General features: G+C 40.8%; 2 protein-coding genes across 5 annotated transcripts; both read right to left on the bottom strand.

Annotated features, from left to right (window-relative positions):
• Positions 1-3,149: 3,149 nt before the first annotated feature.
• LOC127767055 (UDP-glucose 6-dehydrogenase 1) lies at positions 3,150-6,681 on the bottom strand. The gene is made up of 3 exons (XM_052292269.1): positions 6,601-6,681; positions 4,441-5,342; positions 3,150-3,912 (listed from the first exon to the last, which is right to left on the bottom strand). Exons 2-3 carry the CDS (start codon positions 5,335-5,337, stop codon positions 3,364-3,366), a joined length of 1,446 nt encoding a protein of 481 aa, XP_052148229.1. The 5' UTR covers positions 5,338-5,342; positions 6,601-6,681; the 3' UTR covers positions 3,150-3,363.
• Positions 6,682-11,435: 4,754 nt separating this feature from the next.
• Positions 11,436-17,734, bottom strand: LOC127767052 (diacylglycerol kinase 1). Of its 4 annotated transcripts, XM_052292264.1 has the most exons (9): positions 17,599-17,734; positions 16,746-16,917; positions 14,629-15,879; positions 13,542-13,908; positions 13,399-13,475; positions 12,636-12,755; positions 12,376-12,540; positions 12,163-12,300; positions 11,436-12,044 (listed from the first exon to the last, which is right to left on the bottom strand). In XM_052292264.1, exons 3-9 carry the CDS (start codon positions 15,829-15,831, stop codon positions 11,895-11,897), a joined length of 2,220 nt encoding a protein of 739 aa, XP_052148224.1. In that variant the 5' UTR covers positions 15,832-15,879; positions 16,746-16,917; positions 17,599-17,734; the 3' UTR covers positions 11,436-11,894. The 4 variants fall into 4 exon arrangements, with proteins under 4 accessions (XP_052148224.1, XP_052148223.1, XP_052148220.1 ...); XM_052292263.1 differs by lacking the exon at positions 16,746-16,917 and having other exon boundaries at positions 14,629-15,896; XM_052292260.1 differs by lacking the exon at positions 16,746-16,917 and having other exon boundaries at positions 14,629-15,887.
• Between the last annotated feature and the right edge of the window lie 3,440 nt (positions 17,735-21,174).

Genomic DNA, 21,174 nt, shown 5'->3' with positions numbered 1-21,174 from the left:
GTATGGCCATGAGGTGAGTCTGAATCGAACTCATTATTAGGTTATTTCTCAAATTGATATCGAGCGAAGGATATGTTTGCTATGAATTGGAAGCAATACCATTCCTTGGTTGAGAACGAGCTCGAGTCGAACTCACCTCATCGCCACGCTGAACAAGCCCAAAATGGGTTACGCCCTGCTCTAGATACTCATAGGAAGAAATAGGCCGAATCAGCACTCATGTGTGTGGAGGAGAGGGAAGTTTTGGCCTAGCAGTGTTGGTTGGATGGGTTTTTTTTTCAACAAAATGAGATATGAGGTGGAATCTCAAAACAAGGACGATGACAATTGAGGTGGTTTATGCAATCTACCTTTTTTAAAAAAAATAGTAACATGCACAGGCATTACAATGAGCCCATAATATTACAAGTAGGCTAGGGTCTCGATGAGGATTACTATAGAGGAGGGATTTTTTTATCCAACCACTTTTTTTCTATTTTTATTTAGCGAATTTCTCTCTCCTTTTTTTTTAATGCACAATGTGTGCGAGAGAGAGGAGGGTGTGAAGAAGAAAAATATATAGATTTCTTTGCTTCAAGATTATTTGTCGTTGTAGCTTAGTACTAAATCAAACACTTATGTCTTTGACTACTAATTTTTAGAAATTTGGTGAATCTAAAAACATGCATAAATTTCTAGAAATTGATCGTTGAAAATACAAATGTCTACTTAGGAAAAACTGAAAAGACAAGTAATTAGGAGTGGATGGAGTACTCATTTCACTTCAAATGTATCCTCGTTATATACGCTCGAACAAGATAAAATCTCACAAAAGACATTATCTCTAGTAATATAAACGGAGTCATCTTTCGTTCACTTATCTCATATCGAGTGGGAAAAAGTACACCAAAGGTCCCTCAACTTGTCATCAAGTTACAAAATCGTCACCTAACCATAAAACCGGATACAACACATCCCCCAACTAACAAACCAGTGCAAATTAGATCCCTCGACGGTATTGTCCTCGGTTTTAGCTAACGTGGCGCTACGTGGCTCCTTTGACTAATTCTTCATCCTATGTGGCAATGACGTGGCGCTTGCGTGGCATTCGATCCCAAAAAATATTTAAAAATAGTGGGGCCCACATGTCAGTTACACTAAAATTTAATAAAATAATAATGGGACCATGTGGGGCCTACATGTCAGCGATGCACAAGACCATTGTGGTGGCGGAGAAGAAACTGGATGTTGAGGTGCGCGGCGGTGGGGTTACAAATCCAGGGCCGGCGTCGGCGAGGGTGGCGGCAGCGGCGGAGGAGGAGGTGTCCGGGATAGAGGATAGGAGGACGGCGTGGCGGAAGAGCACAAGGGGGAGACGGTAGCCCGTGGGAGGAGGACATGGCGGCGCGGCGATGCGGGAGTAGGAGGCGGCAATAGCGACGCGGTTGAAGGTGAGAGCGTTCGCGGCGGGAGCACGGGGGAAGAGCAAAGGGGGAGCATGGGGAGGAAGCGATGGAGGGCGACGGGTGGCCGGAGTGAAGATGAACAGCAGTGGGCGGCGGTGTCGATGGAGGAGAACGCCAGGAGGAGGAAGACAAGAGGGGGGGACATGCCTTGTTGCCACTCTCCCCAGCTGGCCGCTGGCCGCGCTACGCTCATCTGGTCTCCCCCGGCCGCCGCACGCCTCCTACTCTCTCTCGCTGCTGCCGTTCTTCTCCCCAGCATGCTCCCAACTCACCGCCGCTATTCTCCCCTGTCGGCCGCTGGCCACCAGACCTCTTCCTCTCCTGCCTGAACCCATCGGCCTCCGTCGGGGAGCTCAACGCCGCGGCGCTCAGTTGGAGATCTCTTTCCCTCTCTCGGCGCCGTTGCGCGTGGGGTGGAGCTCAATGCCGCAGTCCTAGGTCCTTCCTAGCCAGGGTCGACTGCGTGGTTGTCGCCTCGCCCTGGTCTGCCCCCGGGCTTGACGCCAACCCCATCCTCGTCTCCGCCGCACCAAGTCGCCGCCGCCATTGCCCGTCACTGGCCGAGCAAAGTGAGAGAAAGAGAAGAGGGGAGAGAGAAGGTGATGACGTGGTCACCGTGACATGTGGGGCCCACATGGGTTCCATGCTGACTCAGCCGCCACATCGGACAAACCAGGGACAAAAACCACCGAAGGACCTAAAGTGAATAGTTTTATAAGTTGAGGGATGTCATACATCTGGTTTTATGATTAAGGGACGATTTTGTAACTCGATGACAAGTTGAGGGACCTTCGGTGTACTTTTTCCTATCACGTGCGCAACCACAGCAGAATCCGGCACTTTATACTCAATCCAGTATCCTAGCACATATCCCAATCATGTGGGCTTGGCCCATTATAACGCGTTAGCTTATTTTTACTACTACAAGCAAAAGTTAGAAAAAAAATATGTACGTCAAATATTTATATAGGAAAGAGTATATATATATTTTTTGAGAATGGAGAGAGTATATTTCTAAAAGAAGACAAACCAGAGAAACAATATTCATTTTAAGGATATATATATATAAACAATAAGAATAATCGATGAAAAAGATATATCTGCTCTCTAGCTATATAGGAGTACGAAATGTAATTCTATTTACAGCAATAGAAAAAAGAGTGTATGTAAAATGAAAATGCTTTTAAATAATCTTTCATCTGGCTTCATCACTCAACAGAGGGAGAAATTAGGTTAGTTAATTTAATTCGCAAGAATTTCTCTATGTGTGGATATGTGCCTTGCATGTTTGGTTTGCGCAGCCATCAAGCCTATCATACATATTTTTGCACTTACTCACGATGCTTTTGGACCTTTTTTTTTATTTTCCTTGATAAACTGAAACTATATTTATTTTTGGGATGTGGTAGTATTAAGTATTGGGCCTAAATACTAGACGGGTACCTCGTTGAAAGAACATCAAGGCCCAACAACCCATTCCCTCCATACACATACAGCCTACCAAATGACCAAAAGAACAGTCGTTTTCGTAAAAACAATGGCTATGTCCCAGCTAATAACAGGCGTCTTAGAACCAGGCCTCACAACAATCTGTTCAGCAAACAAGTGCTTGCAGCTTGCTTGACTGATTTGTGGTCAAATTTGGTCAACGGCTTGTGATATAAAATAATCTACAAAGTAACAAAAACTCGCCACAAGGGAATGAGGACACAATCAGTATACAGCCATGTCATTCTTATAAGATTGTAAAATGGATACAAAGATTGACATCCTGAATTATTCGGTTTTGTTTTTTTGGCACAAGATAAAATGGCAACTATAAAGTTTAACACGCTGAACCCTATCAATCAATATAATAGTTGCTCATAGATTCTAACAAGGTGCATCTCCTCCTCCGACGACGAACAGGTTTAATTATTCAGGCAACAGCAGGCATGTCCTTGAGCCAGGCATCGAGAGGCTTGCCAATGGAGTAGACGATGAACCCAATCTCCCTCAGCTTCTCAGCGTCAACCACGTTGCGCCCGTCGAACACAAACGCCGGCTTCTGCATTCCCCCGTAGATCCTCGCGTAGTCGAGGCTCCTGAACTCGTCCCACTCGGTGAGGATGCAGACGCCGTGGGCGTCCCTGGCCGCCTCGTAGGCGTCCCAGGCGACGGACACCTGCTTGATGGCCGTGGGGCTCATCGGCTGGAGATGGACCGGGTGATCCCAATCGAACTTGCTCATGGCGAGGTCGCGCTGGACCTGGTCCTCCGTCACCTGGGGGTCGTAGATGCTCACCTTGGCCTTGTCGCCGATCAGCCCCTTGCAGACGTCGATGGCGGGCGTCTCCCTGGTGTCGCCGGTGTCCTTCTTGAAGGCGAAGCCCAGCACGGCGATCTTCTTGCCGGCCACGGTGTTGAACATGGACGACACCACGCGGTTCACGAACCGGCTCTTCTGGTAGTCGTTGATCTTGATAACCTGCATGCAGCGTTTTAAATAGCGGGCTAATATATTTAGCGGTCGGTATTTTTAAACAGTTAATAATTAACAGGCTAAATAAAACTACAACGGCTAGTAACCTTCGTCCTAAAATATAGCAACTTTTAGCTATGATGTCCAGATTCATAGCTAAAAATACTTATATTTTGAGACGGAGGAAGTACATGAGAGCAAATATTTGCTACTTTCTTCGTTTCAAGCTATAAAGCTATAAGATGTTTTAACTTTGTTATAAGTCAAACTGCTTTAAGTTTGACCAAGTTTATAAAAAAAATAGAAATATTTTTAATTCAAAACAAATTTATTATGAAAATATATTCAATTATTAATTTGATGAAACTAATTTAGTATTATAAATATTACTATATTTGTCTATAAACTTAGACAAACTTGAAACAGTTTGATTTTGACCAAAGTAAAACGTCTTATAACCTGAAACGGAGTAAGTGAGTATATATCTTTGCACATAGTGGTTGCTATAGCCGGAAATTTAAAACCTTTGATCACCTGCTTCCAGTAGTTGGCCACCTCGGGGAGGCCATTGCACTCGCAGATGTACACCAGGTTGAGGATGTCTTTCTGGAAGCAGGAGCCACCGAATCCCACGCTGGCGTTGAGAAACTTGGCGCCGATCCTGGAGTCCTTGCCCACGGCGTAGGCGACCTCGGCGACGTCGGCGCCGGTGGCCTCGCAGAGCGCGGACATGGCGTTGACGGACGAGATCCTCTGGGCCAGGAACGCGTTGGCGGCGAGCTTGGACAGCTCGGCGGACCAGAGGTTGGTGGTGAGGATCCTCTCCTCGGGGACCCATCGGGCGTACACGTCCTTGAGCGCCTGGACGGCGGCGCGCCCCGCGGCGGTCTCGCGGCCGCCGATGAGGACGCGGTCGGGGGCGAGCAGGTCGCGGATGGCGGTGCCCTCGGCGAGGAACTCCGGGTTGGAGAGGATCTGGAAGCCGACGCCGTCGCGGCCGTTGTGGTCGAGGATCTTCTCGATGGCCTCCGCGGTCTTGACCGGCACGGTGGACTTCTCGACGACGACCTTGTCGGACGTCGCCACGGCGGCGATCATCCGCGCCGCGCTCTCCCAGTAGGTGAGGTCGGCGGCCTTGCCGGCGCCGAGGCCGCGGGCCTTGGTGGGGGTGTTCACGGAGACGAAGACGATGTCGGCCTCGCCGACGTGCCTCTCGACGTCGCTGCTGAAGAAGAGGTTCCTCCCGCGGCAGCGGCGCACGACGTCGTCGAGGCCCGGCTCGTAGATCGGGAGCGCGTCGCTGTTCCAGGCGTCGATGCGGGCGGCGGAGATGTCGACGACGACCACCTCGACGTCGGGGCACTTGAGGGCGATGACCGCCATGGTCGGGCCGCCGACATAGCCGGCTCCGAGGCAGCAGATCTTCACCATCTTCCCTGTTGGTTTGCAACATAGAATTGATCTTCAGCATTCAAGTGTCATATATTTAAGGATTAAGAAACTGCGCATTTATATAGGATTGAGATACTTTGCATTCAAATGTACGGAGTCTTTATCACTGATATGTGGGTCTAAAGATCATCAGGTCCACATATCAGTGACAAAGTCATGTGACTTCGACTACAGAGGATCCTGATCCATCTATATATATGTCATGAAATTGCAATTTGTATTGAGAACCGTAATAATAATATGATGATAGCTGGAATTACAAGTAAGTACTCCCTCCGTACTCATAAAGGAAGTCGTTTAGGATAACGACACGGTCTTCAAAACACAACTTTGACTTCTTGTTTCTATAAAAATATTTTTTGAAAAGTGATATATGCATACTTTTATGAAAGTATTTTTCAAGATAAATATATTCATATAATTTTTACATTTTCAAACTAGTTATTCATGATTTATATTTCCAAGGTTTGACTTAAACATTGTCCTAAACGACTTCCTTTACGAGTACGGAGGGAGTATCTAGATTTCTTTATTTACATCGTTAGTGAAACAGGCAAGATTAAGCAAGATTTTAGCCAAAGGCAATGGATTTATTTATTCATAAGTCCTTGTACACGCCAATGTAACGGATATAAGGATAGAATATACAAATGAACCCATCATTAACATACCATGAAATTTATTACTTGGTCTGTAAAACCGAACAAATTATTTTCCTTCGATTACTTTTAAACAAACCAGACTGCAAAATTTTCGCTAAAAACTCTGTGCTAAAAGCCGCAAAATTGCCAAATAACATCCTAATATCCAATACAAATATCTACAAGTACACTATGCAGGGCCATGAGATCAGCAATAACATATTTCACAATTCGAGAGAAAAAAACACTATTTAATTAAGGTAGTTCCCCCACCAAATCGCTCTACTACAACCGCCCATCCCATCTACATAGTGAATGAGGATCACAAAAGAAAAACTTCAAGAATCATCATGCCCATGCCATCCCAATCCAGTAGTGTGTGCCTACTGCTTAATTAGAGTTCAGATCATCAGAAATCCCCAACCCCCCTCCCCAAAAAAAAAAATAAATCCTTTCCAGCGAACCAACCAATGCTATCATCAGCATCGATCACCCGACTACAAAAGATCTCAAAGGGCAAACCAATGCAAGAAAGAGCACAGATCAAAAAAGAAATTAGTCATGGAGATCGGGAGAGAGAGAGAGAGAGAGAGAGAGAGACTCTGGAGACGCGTGCGTATCTTGTTGCAGTCGACAGTTGGCGCGCGAATGGGGAAAAGGGAGGAGGTTGCTCGCTCGCTCGCTCGCGCTCTGAAAGTGAAGAGGAGAGGAAGAGGGAAGACTCGAATAAATAGGGAAGAAGAAGGGACGACCGGATGAGATGTGTTCCTACTATTTTATTGCTTCCAATTTTGTCATCCATATTTTAGCAATTTCTATCGCAACTTTATTATGTATCTTCTTTTGGCTGGTAAAAGACTTTTTATCTGGATAAGATATGCACTCAGATAAGTACTTGTTCAAACGCATAGCCAAAAATAAGCCTAATTTTAGGAATGGAGATAACATTTTATTTTAAAAAAGTTAGCAGGTGTTTTAGTATTTGTCACAAATGGCAGCCCTGAGGTATAGTACAATGACTACCATTGTTGCCTCAGTTTTAGTAAGGTTGTGTTCATGCTGACGTATTAGTCCCTTTGTTGCTTCTTTACTAGGGGTACTGGTAAACGGTGGTTTGAGTAACATCGATTTTGGTTAGCACACTTTTTATACTGCTAAACGATATGTTTCGTGTGAAAAATTTTTATATAGAAGTTGTTTAAAAATATCATATAAATTATTTTTTAAGTTTGTAATAATTAAAACTCAATTAATCATACGGTAATGGCTTTCTTGATTTCCGAGGCTGAACTTCATCTTCGTCTTCAAAGTTGCAATCCAATTTTATATATAAAAAAAGTTGTTCCGTTTATATTCTCCCCCAAATCATTTCGTACCAAGGAAGTTATAACTCGATGCTTCTTAGTCCTCACTTGAAACCACTGACGTTACATCTCGCATCCTCGCAGTGACCACTGCCACCAATATCATCATGCGTTCAACTACTATCTTGAGCTTCTTTGCATGGAGCCACCTCGCTCATCGTTGCGTTTGTCATGTGGGTCCATAGTGCAGGAGGCTTTGCCTAGAGCTGTTGTAGCTACCGCTAATTTACTTATCACGTGAAGTCACGGTCACTCATGAAGAGGGGGCAGATGATGGTAGGCATGTTGATGATGCAATGTGTTTTTTTCCCACTAGGATTTCAAGTGGAAATGGAGGCGGCGGGTGATGATATAATAATCTTTATACGCATGAAAGCGAGTTAGAGCGAGGAGGAGAACTTGTGTGACACATAGGACCAAATGGTTTGTTAAAAATATTGTTTAATAGTCTTACTGTTTGGATTTCAAAATGCCAATTATTGCTATGTGCCTTATGTTTGTCGAAAATCACTCGAAATAAGATTTTGTCCCATCTGGATGTCAGTCACAATAAAAAAATTTTCACCGTTTGTACTTGACAATGGTAAAGCTCAGACGTATGCCCTTGTCATTGGCTTCTTTTTTTACCGCATGGTTTCTTTTATTATTTTAAGTTTGTAAAATAAAAGTTTGTCTGGTTCGGATTAAGATTCAAAATGTTTTTTTTATATAAAATGTTTCTATATTAAAAGTTTTCACATATAAATTTTTTATGTACAACCGTTATAGAACAATTTCTCGTGGTGGGTCATACAGCTCACATGTAAGTGGTCCAAATCAAACATGTTCACCATTTTGATCTACACACTTAACAACAAAGAATCAAAGAAAGGAACCAACTATAAAAGGAGAAAACGGAAATAGACTGGTATTACGAGAAGGCCAAACTCGTCGGTGTGCTAGAAGTCTTTAACGCGCTTTTTGCGTGAGGTTAACTGTATACACACACAATTACACGCAGAGGCTTGTGGGCAGCCACTGGCATGACATGCATAAAAACCTACTTGTTGGCTCGGTTGCAAATTCCACCTACCATCATGGGCTCTTGGCTGCGCTGCCTTTGCCGGTGGCTGAAAAACAATCCACCTTTCCTCCTTGTTTCTCATGTGCCAATGAGCCCTTGATATTTGCACCCAATTTGAAATTGCATTGTTCCTTAATAGAGCTTCTTCCATTTTATGTTTGATCATTCATTTTAGGAAAAAGTCCAAAGAACCCACTAAACTTGGGATGGAAGTCCGTCTAACACCCTAAACTTTGAAATTGGACATTCAATGCCCTAAACTTTACAATACCGTTTATATAACCCCCTAAAATGGTTTTGCATAGTGGTTTTTATCTAATTTGTATATAAGTTGGATGAGTTTGATCATATGTCATACACTTTGGTCACACACACACACACACACACACACACACACACACATATATATATATATATATAAATTTTGACTTAAATATTTCTTTTTTTCCTTATTAGCTCTCACTTGTACCAACATGATAAAAGCATAATATCACTACATAAGAATAAATTGATGATTTATAACTGATCATATGCAAATATGTTATATTAGTTATTCAAAATTGATCGTTTAAGCTTCCAAAATATACAAAACCATTATCTTAAATCACCTTAGGGGGTAATATGGATGGTACGGCAAAGTTTAGAGGGTTGGAGAACTATAAATGCCGGGACTATGGGGAAGGCTCCCTCGGGCGAGATTGCTAAGCGTGTACGACGGTTTTAAAGTTTAGGGTGTTAAACGTACTTCCATATAAAGTTTAGGGGGTAATTTGGACTTTTTTCTTTATTTTATTTAAAATTATGTGTAAACATATAATTAACATACTTATAATGATGAAACAAATCATAATAAAATAAAGAGTGAATTGGACTTTGGACTAGTTTTAATTACCTAAGTTGCATATTGGACTAGGAATGAACAGCTATTTTCACTTTGAATCAGGTTTTGTTACCAAACTATGCAATCTGGACTAGTTGACCCACGTCAGCCTCAACCATTCATCTTCCTCTTTATTAGTCCCTATCCTGATCGGGCAGAGCTCATCTCTTCCCTAGTAATGCTGCAGTAGCAGCCTAGCAGGCTGCACGAACATCAAGTGGCCTCCGGCATGTCCTCAGTAGCTCTGCCCGCATCCCTCCCTCTTGAAGATGACCGCTCGTCCGTTCCATCGGCTGTGCCCGCCGCGTGGGATGAAATGGCGCCACCGTAGACGACCGCTCCACCGGCTGGCGCGATGCGCGAGATGGAAGGGGCGCTGTTGTTGGCGCTGGCACTGGGAGACGAGTGCGGGCGCCCCTCGAGCTCCAATCTATGCTTCACAGTAGTATATATTTTGTATATCGAAGTCCTAGATAAGAAAGTGGAGTAGGCACAGATCCTTCACAAAAGGCGAAATCTGAATTAGGTTTTTTCGGTGTTCTCGTCGGAAAGGGGTTATTTTTCCTTTACGGCAATAAGAGCTGATTCCCTTGCTTGTAGTTTTTGATCGATGGAGTGTATTTAACATATTTAAGAGTGGTTAGGAGCCCCATCTATATCCAATCGAGAATAGAAGCGAGTCGCTTCCGGCGTCGGCTTGTAGTCTCTGCAGTCGGCACACGCACGCGCCCGCCAGGTGTTGCCTTAAACAAAAGCTAGCCTTCCATTTCCAAATACTCCCTCCATCCCATTTTACACTTGTAGGTTTCTATGTCCAACGTTTGACCATCCGTTTTATTTAATTTTTTTATAATTATTATTATTTTTATTGTTATTACATGATAAAATATGAATATTACTTTATGCTTGACTTTTCTAAAAAAAATTATAAAATTTTTAAGAGCAAAGTCCATCACCGGTCCCTAAACTTGTACCGCTGTGTCATCCCGGTTCCTAAACTCGTAAATCGACCGTTCAAGTCCTCAAATTTGTTCGACTGTGTCATCCCGGCCTCTAAACTTGCAGATCACTTGTTTAGATCCTCCAACTTGTTCAGTTGTATCACCCCGGTCTCTAAACTTGGATTTGAATATCATCTGGGTCAAATAGAACGGTCTAAAGACTTTATATTTAAAAATAACTCATAACATTTTTAAATGAACTTTAATGAAGACAAACTTTATATCAAACTTGTAGCCCTCGACGCGATCTACAACTTTGTAGTTGATTTTTTTTATTCTAAGTCATTTTTTGTCCCAAAATGTAATTTTAAAATTAAAATTTCAAAATCTATAAATATGCAACAACATTTTGGGACCTTAAACAGTTTTAATTCAAAAACTTTTCAACTACAAAGTTGTAGGTTGCGTCGAGGGCTACAATTTTGATATAAAGTTTATCTTCATTAGAGTTCACATAAAAAAGTTATGAATTAATTTTTGATATAAAGTTTTTAGACCATCTTATTTAGGGACCGGGGTGACACAACTAAACAAGTTGGAGGACCTAAACGAGTTATCTACAAGTTTAGAGATCGGGATGACACAGTCGAACAAGTTTGAGAACCTGAATGGTCGATTTGCGAGTTTAGGGACCGGAATGACACAACGTTACAAGTTTAGAGACCGGTGATGTACTTTACTCAATTTTTAAATAAGACGAACGGTTGAACTTTGAGCACAAGAACCCACAACTACACTGGAACGGAGAGATTACTTCTGAATGCAAACCATATCTTTGTCATACACTCGTACTTATGTGTTATTGCCTCTTCTTGTCAAACAGGGAAGCATATTCATAGACGACGATCACACAAAAGATCAGCCAAAATTTGTGAACTGGATGATAAAATTTAACCAAGACATTCAGCTTTAAAATGACCTGACCATTTACTATTTACTATTTTGGGTATGTTCAGATTGTAGCCAAAATAAACCTTACCAAATTTTGGTATTACCGAAATTTTAGCAAATTGGCAATTTACCAAAATTTTTACAGAATTTCTTATGTATTTACCAAAGTTTGACAACAAACTAAACGTAGACACTTTTTTGGTAACTTTACCAAAAAAAAAATAGTATGGTTAAAAATAACATCAATCTGAGTAGCCACTTTATATACAACATGCCACAATACCAGAGCGCTCGACAGAGCTTCCAGACAGAAAGACCGACCAACAAGGTAGACAGAAAACTTGCACAACAACAGTTCAACACAACATTACCAATTTCCCAACTGTTCAGCTCAAAAAAAAAAAAGCTTACCAACTGTTACCCTGAGGTGGTGCATACAGTGAAATTCCAAACAAAAATATGTGCAACATGTGCAATGAACCCATGTTTCCTAGGTTCCATCCACCACAAACAAGTGGATATATACTTGGTGAAGAGAGACGTGGACATCAGGCAGGCAGAGCCTCTCCCTGCCTGAAATTTGCTTTAGGACATTCTTGTCTAGACTGGTGTTGAAGTATCGACAACTCAGCTTCGAACTGCATGATCACTTGCAACGCAGATTGAGTACCTTCGCGACCGTTTTCAAGAGTGGGTTTATGAAAGCCTCAGAGCCATTTCTTGGAGGAGGGCCCTCTTCTGAGATGCAGTGATTAGGTGACTAGATTCAGCATTTTCAAGCACATCAGTGACGATTGCAGCAGCATGACCGAGAGACTCCTCAATTGTTCTCCTCAACATAAAAGCCTGAAATACATGAAAAATCCCGAGTACGGAAGTTGAGAGTTGAAACCAGTGTGCTAGTAACCATGGCCCCAAAATACAGATTACATGAGACCAAACGCACAACAAGAACGAACTAAACCTGTCCATGATGGGATATTTTGAGAGTGCAGGGGTTTTGGGTCCATGGTTCGCCATCCACTTGAACTGGAAATGGAGCGAAAATTTGTATTTTGATTGATTGTCCTTGAGCAATCCTCCGTGCCCGAGAAAGCCCAACCTAAATTAGTTCAGTTTATCTAGCATCATCTTCATTCATCAGATCAAAGATTAATTGTTGAATGTGCTTGTTTACCTGAAGTGTCCCCAGATGCCAAGTTCCGGAGATGCTAACTACTTCAACCATCTTGTCATGAATTGACTGTGGGTCAAAGTTGTCAGGGTTATCATCCTCGCTTTTCCACAAATCAACCCCTCCCATGTAGCTCGGAATGTTTGCAACCAGAACACCTTCTGAATCCTGAAGCATTCATACGTATTAGCAATTTAGCATGGGCATGGCATATAGTATAGATGGTGGTTTTATGTACAAGTCTCAAGATCATCTTATGTAACCTCTGGAATCTCAATCTCAGTTCCATCAACCTCTAATCTAACTTGCCAGGGTAAGTCCACAAAAGTTCTATCGATCATACTCTTTGCACCTTCCCTTGCATATAGCACCTTATTTAAAAACTGCGCAGAAAAAAATAAAGTAAGAAACAAAGCAGGATAAATCTCGCAATAAGAACTGAAAAACAACACGGTTGATACAGCAATGAGATTTTTGTTGGTCATGTATCAGTCTGCTAAGCATACATATCAAGTACTCAAAAATAACCTGTAGAGCAAGCAATGAAAAAAAGGACAAGCCAAAGAAACTTCTATTGCAAACAAAATTTCTGAAAGCATCTAACAACCATACTGTAAGCGGAGATCACGGCATGCAGACTGTAAATGATCATGTCATAAAACATGGAGTAGATATTGGCTATGAAGTGTTGAGCTATCTAACTGATTAGGTTAGTAATATTTAAAGCACCTCATGAATATATAAGAATACATTAACTGGTAACAGGACCAAGTATACCAATATGCCAAACAGAACATACATACCTAATTAGCAACTGGTTACTTGTTGTAAACACAACGTTTAATTTGCTGATGTAACAAATTTGGATTAAGATTATACACTCATCATCAACCAAAATCAACACCTTCTGTTTTTTGAGTTCACTCTTGTTCATTTGTTTCTTAGTTGTCCTTAAAATTTGAAAATGAGCAGTGCAATATCTTTCATATATAAAGATTCATACGAGTAAACTTGAATAGACACTACCTGACTATAGAACTTTTCAGGATTTTCTTCCCGGAGATTATGAATATCAAGAGCAACCTTTGCATCACAACCGATACCTGTGACAATGGTAAAATAAGGATTTTGGATAAAGTGCATTGATAGAACTAAACCTATACACCTACCTAGATAATTGTTCATATACTTCACCATAAGCACATTTTTTCCTCGCTTATCTTCAATTGCCACCTTCCATCTATCTAAGATGGTCACTGCTGCATGCTCTATGTCATGTAGAACTGTGCAGAGGCCTCCTTGCTTCTCAACAGCACCTAGACCACCTCCCCAAGATAAAACTCTTGAAAGATCATTCCCAGTGCCAGCTGGAAGAATCGCAACAGGCGGAGGTGATTCATAATTTTGTTTATCTATTGCATCAAGAACCCAACCAACAGTACCATCTCCACCACATACAAGGATTCTGAAATGTGGTACCTTTCGGAACAATAATAATCCTATCTCTGGCCCTTGTGATGAACTCAGCTCAAACACCTAAAAAACGAATGTAGCCAATCAGTGAATCACAAATATCTTAGCAACACTGTTAAGGTACAGTGCTCATAGAACAGATCAATCTTGAATTGTTATCCAGAACAGACAAACTAATCACTAAGACAGGGCAGGACTGTCCATAGATGATGCAAAAGAAAGATACTACCTCCGTTTCAGGTTATAAGACTTTCTAGCATTGCCCACATTCATATCTGTTAAAGAATCTAGACACGTATGCTAGAAAGTCTTATAACCTGAAACGGAGGTAGTACTAACTACCAGAGAATGTGGTCTGCTTAAGACATTTGTTTAGTATATGAGTTCCGATACTTGGCCCAACAACATCAGACAGGCAATCAAGGTTTTGCTTTGTGTTCATCTTGTGGATATGGTTGGAAAAGCAGCTTATCCCAAGGAACATATTTTCTGAGTTTTACTCCCACGTTGTTAGGCCAATATGCCATGCTAATGAAATCAACCAAGGCCCAACAATCTAGGATTACTGAGGGATCCAGCTTAACAAGGCAGTTGCTAGCAACATGAAGGTTATATAATCTGAGGTGATTCTACACAGCATGGATGAGATGAGTGAATACAGGAAAAACAGCGATGCATTCAGTATATTCAATAAATACTAAAGATTTACTCATACTAAAGTATGCAATATAGATTTGATGTACATTTCACTAATAAAGGTGCTAGTGCGAGAAGTATCATGACCTGAACTGGATTCAAAAGAAAATGTAGGCGGTGCTTTAGAGAATCTCCACGTTGAGCCCCACTTCTTTTGTTGATGAACACTAAAAGGGGTCTGGCATCAGCAGGCAAGTCATCCAGTATGTACTTAAGTTTAGCTCCTTCAGCATCATCATGGTGTAATCTTCTAGGCTCTGGTATAACTTCTTTACAATCACTCTCGCTGCTATCATGCTCATTCTCAGCACTCCTCTGAACATTGTCCCCAGATGATTTCAAGTCCTTAGCCCTCTGATTAGCATTTGCTGCGGTATCACATGATGAATCATCATTACTGTCACCAACATTACAGTCAGAAGGTACCCTGCTATGTTCCTTCTGCTTCTTGCTTCGGTTCCTGAGGTGCCCCCTCACAGTGGATGCAAATTCATTTGCACCATGTGTTATGGAACTTAAAATTCCACCAGGCTTGCTCCTGGTTTTCACAAAAAGAGGCGAAAGAATAAGGCGTTTGAATGGACCGAGATCACAAATATCACCTGTCTCTGTAGCCATGCTTGAGTGGCAATCAACATGCACCAACCGTTGGCACCACATGCAGCAGTATATAGGAGGGCCTCCAAGAAAAGATCCACTGCATGGCTCCTCACAGTAACTACAGTATTGAGCTTCTTCAGACTGATCAGCTATATCTGTCCAGAGTACGGTCCATTGATGGACAACATGTTTTGATCCAAACATTGAAACACATTTGCAGTCCTTCTGAGAATTTGAAGAACAGATCATGTGTGCAGCTGCACCGCAGACATCACACCGGTGAACCATATTCTCAGATGTTGTCATTTGCCCAAGGGGCTGAGCAGGTGAAATAGATTCTAAACACACACAGCACTTCAGTCCTTTTGCACGAAGTAAAGATTCTACACTCCAAACATGTTCAGCAGTTGGAACCTTGTGGTTTCTTTCAAAATTCTTCCTTTTTGATCTTGCTATCATTTTCATCCAGCTCAAACTGATCTTTCGTCTCCATAGTGAGAAAAGGTACAAAACTGTCAAAAGACCAACTATACCAATGGTGAAACAAGCCACAATTGGGATCCAGAGTTCTGACAGATTAAGGGTTTTACTGTGCCAATTGAACATAAGTTTTCTAAATTGATCTCTCCACCAGACAATCATTGAAGTTGATGGTTCCAAGAAATTATAACCTTGAAATGAGGACATCATAACAATAACCTACATCCTCTTAATAATCACACTGTTTTTATTATAGCTCTGCAAAGCTGAATAAGCTGTATAAATATGATTTGCAATCAGAAGATATATGAATAAACAAAAAGGCATGTAGATGTAACTAATATGATCAAGTGATTGTACTGATCATGCTGGACAGAAGTACAGAATGCTCTTTAGCAATGAGTGATTGCATTTCTGAAGCACTAACATGCGCATCTCATCAAAGTACAATAACATGTAGATTGGGATTACTATCCATAATATAAGAGATTATGTTAGAAGGAAGAGCACTGATTCACAACTGCATTCTCAAGTCACAGATGATATACCGAGTTGCTGCATTCTTAAGAATAATTTAATACTAAAATGTTTCGATCTTCATGGCAAACACAAGTTGCAAACAAAGCAGAAAGCAAGACATCTTAACAACACCTTAGGGGGAGTTTAGATCCAGGGGTGTAAAGTTTTGGCGTGTCACATCGGGTATTATATAGGGTGTCATATGGGGTGTTAGGGCACTAATAAAAAAACTAATTACAGAATCCGTCAGTAAACCGCGAGACGGATTTATTAAGCCTAATTAATCCACCATTAGCAAATGTTTATTGTAGCACCACATTGTCAAATCATGGAGCTATTAGGCTTAAAAGATTCGTCTCGCAAATTAGTCGCAATCTGTGCAATTAGTTGTTTTTTAAGCCTATATTTAATACTCACAAACGTTCGATGTGGATGTGATAGGGTGAAATAGGAACTAAACAGGGCCTTGGTACTAGAGAACTTTTACGGTACAATATATTGCTAGTATATACTGGCAGTATATAAAAGGGCATATTAGGAATTTGATAGAAAATAAAACAACACTTTAGTAATTTTTGGTTCAAATTGAATTTAATTGAGAGTACCTGGTCCTAGAACTTATCGTGCACTAGGGGAGGAGCATCCTGAGAGCCATTTGATGACAAAGCACGTGACGATTGAGAGCCATTTGATGACAAAGCACGTGACGATAGCACGATTTGATGATAGAATAACGAAGAAAAGACAAAATTACCCTTTCAAACTTTATACTGCAATCTAATTAAATAAAAAATTAAATCAATCTACACCGTTAGATCATATATACTTGCAGTATATACTAGCAGTATATTGTACCGTAAAAATCCTCTCTAGTACTATTCAGATTTCAGACTACATAAGGTTAGGCAATAAAGGTGCAGAATTATCTCAGAGATACTGAGTTATTCCCCACTCACTATTCACTAATCAGAACTAAATAGTCGATAGTGCATCAATAGCGGAGTAACTAAATGCTTATATAAAACAAGAAACGCAAGAAATCAGGAAACAAAAATTGGCACATAGAGCCTTCGATGAAATTAAGTACTCCAAATAAAGCTGCAGGCTGCAGCAACCTCCACAAGTGAAAAGGAACCAGAAAGATATTTGGCAGGCTTTGTCTAGAACAAAAGGCAGTATTTAGCCCCCGAAGAAGCAACACGAAACCAGGCCAAAAAATTCCATTCCAGATTAGTTTTTAGTAGAGCAAAGCCTAATTTTTCGGCAGTGTAGAAGAAAGAAACAGAGGGGGGAAACTGAAATAAAAATCACAGAGAAGCAGAAAAAAATCGAATTGATTTCCGCAGAGAATTAGCCTCCCGTTCTTTTCCTCCAAAACTTCACCAAACCAACCAAAAAAAAAAAGACAGAGAGAGACATGAACAGAGAGAGAAATATGCGGCGTTGGTGTGGACTTACGCCATGAACCGGCAGTAGTTTTCCCCAATCAAAGGCCACCGATTCCTCACTCCTCCATGTCCATGGCTGGTTGCTTGGTTGATTTATTGCTCTGCAAAAAGAAGGAAAGGGGAAGCGAAGCGGATTGCTGGGTGAGAGGGATTTTGCAAAAACGAGGAAGAGGAATCCAAAGGGCCAGGGAAGAAGCTGTCTTGAGGGGCCCAGAGAATAGATTCTGGGTGAGATCAGAGCCGTTGATTCCGTGATCGAGAGCGGATCGGACGGTTGGGATCTGTCTACGTCTGGCCCCTTGGGGGTGAATCTCCCTCCCGGGCCAAGTGATGCACGCGTCGTTTTCTCCTACTCCTACTTCTTTTTCTTGTTTGGAATTTTGGAGACACCCCCTGGATTTCACGATAATTAACCGGCGGTTCCCCCATTTGGGCTTTGGGAGAGTTGTAATTAGGGTGGGTTTAGTTCACGTCAAAATTAAAAGTTTGGTTGAAATTGAAACGATGCGATGGAAAAGTTAAAAATTTAGAAAAAAAATACTTTGCAACTAAACACGGCCTAAATATATCTGAACACGGAATATTTCCCTCCAACCTCAGGCTTCTAATTAATCCCCTCGTATGTCATAATAAAAACATGGTTGTTCTAAATGTTGATGTAGTCTCGCAAAATACGATTTTTAACCGTTAATTTATATTAAGTAGGAGTATATTACAAAACATTTGAATACCCAATACAATGAGAACACTTTATTGTAAGGTAAAATATATATGCATATATTATTTTTCATATATCGTATGATCTAATATTTTTGAAACCTACATCCAAACTTTAAATTTCGCTGATGAAACGTGCCGAAACAACCAGTGACAGCGCGTGCTGTTAAAAGTGCTGAGTGCTAACACGATGGGAGATGTGTCGCGATGTTTTGAAGCGCAATACTAGCCTCAACTATTACTGCCTATTTTTGTAGAGCTCCAACTTCTAAATTTAATTTTAGCGGTTGGGTTTAAAGTAGAGTTATAGAGCTAGCTAAATCTAGCTTCATATCTCTAGTTTATTTCGTGAAAGAGCTTCGTCCAGCTCTGCTCTTATTTTTAGTGAAGCTGAAACTGTTTGGCTGAGCTTTAGATAGCTGTGTCAAACAAGGTCTAGATGAAAACATAATTAAGAAGAATAATACACCATTTTCATTTTATTTCTTTCAGATGGAGGGGAAGAATATAGGCGCACACACACCGACACACGCCTGAATACCTGATCGATCGATCGAGTACGTGGAGAGACGATAAGAGAAAGGCCACACGCAGCGCGGGACTTGGAACGCGACGCGGCGGCGATTTGTTGCGCTGCTCCCGACGAGACGAGTCCAAACTCCATCGTGGTGGCAGCAGTAGCTTCCTGACGACGCGTGTCTCCCGGTACAACGACACGTGGGCACAGCGACCCCATGAGATGTCGGCATGGCCGGGGAGATTATATGTCACCTTTTATTTCCGAAATTTCGTTTGGTACCACCTTTAACCCATATTTTTATTTTATAATATTATCTTTGTTATACTTTGGATCACCCGGACGTTTTTTTTCAAGTGTGCACTGTTTCAATTATTATATCGGTTCCTACTTGTCAATGATTTCCTTACACCTATATATAGATCATTTCTTTGACATCAGATAAGTTAGATGTAGACATAAGGCAAGATTAGCCGGTTCAAAATGAAAATATAGGTTAAAGGGTGGTCCAACACAAAACTTCAATAACGAAAGGTGGTCCAAAGTGAAGTTTAGTCTGGGCTGTACATGTACAGATTGATGTCATTTCAAACCATAGGTAAAGTTGCTAAAAATATACATACATTTAGTTTTTGTGGCAATTTCGTTCTTGCCCATACCTCGATGTCAAATACTGATTTTGCCGTTGTTTTTTAGGTTTTCGTTTTTCCCCTACTTTTTCGAAATGAATTAGTTGTTTGCTCCTGTTCCGTTAATTATTGCTAACAGTGTTAAATGTGGAGTAAAAAGGGCAAGTATACCCTTAGATAGTTTCCGGTACTTTTATTTACCACTTGTACATTTGCTCTATTTTGAGATAAGCCATTTTTGCCATCGTGGCTGGCGTGGCCAAAACGTTCAGTTTTCTGAAATATTTTCGAAAAAGTCTAATAATAATTTTTTTAAAAAAATAAAAAAGTCTAAAAAATAAAAAAAATCGCTATAAACTATAAAGGGTGTATGATATGTCAGGTATTGATGGTGGGAGGAGATTAAATATTTGGTTTTGAAGTTTGAGATGTATTTTAGACAAGGTACATATAGTTGAGGATATAAAATTAGACTTACCTATTTTGGGACAGACTTTTACATAGTAAGGTTGTATTTAGATTTAGATCTAGGGGTGAAAATTTTTGCCGTATCACATTGGATATACAGACATATATTTAAAGTATTAAATATAGTCTATTAAAAACTAATTACAGAATCTATCACTAAACAGCGAGACGAATTTATTAAGCCTAATCAATCCGTCATTAACAAATGTTTACTGTAGCACCACATTATTAAATCATGAAATAATTAGGCTTAAATGATTCGTCTCGCAAATTAGTTATAATCTGTGCAGTTAGTTATTTTTTAAGTTTATATTTAATATTTTATACAGTGCAAAAATTTAGGTGATCTAAACATGGCCTAAGTACGTTTTGAGTAATATACTGCTTCTTGAAAAAAAAAATGATGAAAGAGAACGAACTAAAAAAAACGCAGGAAGGGCAGCATGTGCACGGTGCACCTACTCTACTTCTTATGTTTAGGGCCTTTTTAGTCCCAAACAAAATTTTTAGTGCTATCACATCATCGAATGTTTGACATATGCATGGAGTATTAAATATAGAAAAAAAAATCAATTACACAGTTCACCAGGAAATTGCGAGACGAATTTTTTAAGCCTAACTGCATCATGATTTGACAATGTGGTGATACAGTAAACATTTGCTAATGACCGATTAATTAGGCTTAATAAATTCGTCTCGCGGTTTCCTAGCGGAATATGTAATTTATTTTATTATTAGACTACGTTTATTACTTTAAATATGTGTCTGTATATTCGATCTGACGTGCAGGGGCAAAAATTTTTACCAACTAGATGGGCACTTAGATTCATTTCCTAAATTTAAGTCTTTTTCAGGATGGAGGGAGTAGAATATAGAGCACAGAAGGTAAGATAGGGATTGTTTGGTTAACATACTCACATTGCCAAAGCTTCCCTTACTTCATTTAAGGCCCTGTTTAGATTCCAACTTTTTTCTTCAAATTTCCAACTTTTCCGTCACATCGAACTTTCCTACACACAAACTTTCAACTTTTCCATCACATCGTTCTAATTTCTTCAAACTTCCAATTTTAGCGTGGAACAGCTTAACTAACATGTCTAACATAAGGCCAGCCATAAGATAGCAAGCTTGTCACTAGGGGTAAAAACGGGGCGGGTATTTCCCGCCCGCTCGCCCAGCCACATTATTTCGGGACAAATTCGGGTACCCGGGACTTCTCACGGATATCAGGTCCGAATACGGGTCTTTTTTTTTG

Source organism: Oryza glaberrima, chromosome 3 (assembly GCF_000147395.1).
Source record: "Oryza glaberrima chromosome 3, OglaRS2, whole genome shotgun sequence".
Classification (NCBI taxonomy): Eukaryota; Viridiplantae; Streptophyta; class Magnoliopsida; order Poales; family Poaceae; genus Oryza; species Oryza glaberrima.
This window is presented reverse-complemented; position numbering and strand designations above follow the sequence as displayed.

What these genes read in the sequence shown, in the direction of transcription:
- LOC127767055 (XM_052292269.1), bottom strand. Translation starts at nt 5,337, where the DNA reads ATGGTGAAGATCTGCTGCCTCGGAGCCGGCTATGTCGGCGGCCCGACC. An exon ending in TGGCCAACTACTGGAAGCAG is followed by an intron (nt 3,913 to 4,440) that starts GTGATCAAAGGT and finishes CGCTGCATGCAG; the next exon opens with GTTATCAAGATCAACGACTA.
- LOC127767052 (XM_052292264.1), bottom strand. Translation starts at nt 15,831, where the DNA reads ATGATGTCCTCATTTCAAGGTTATAATTTCTTGGAACCATCAACTTCA. An exon ending in GTATATGAACAATTATCTAG is followed by an intron (nt 13,476 to 13,541) that starts GTAGGTGTATAG and finishes CCATTGTCACAG; the next exon opens with GTATCGGTTGTGATGCAAAG. An exon ending in AAATATCCCATCATGGACAG is followed by an intron (nt 12,045 to 12,162) that starts GTTTAGTTCGTT and finishes CATGTATTTCAG; the next exon opens with GCTTTTATGTTGAGGAGAAC.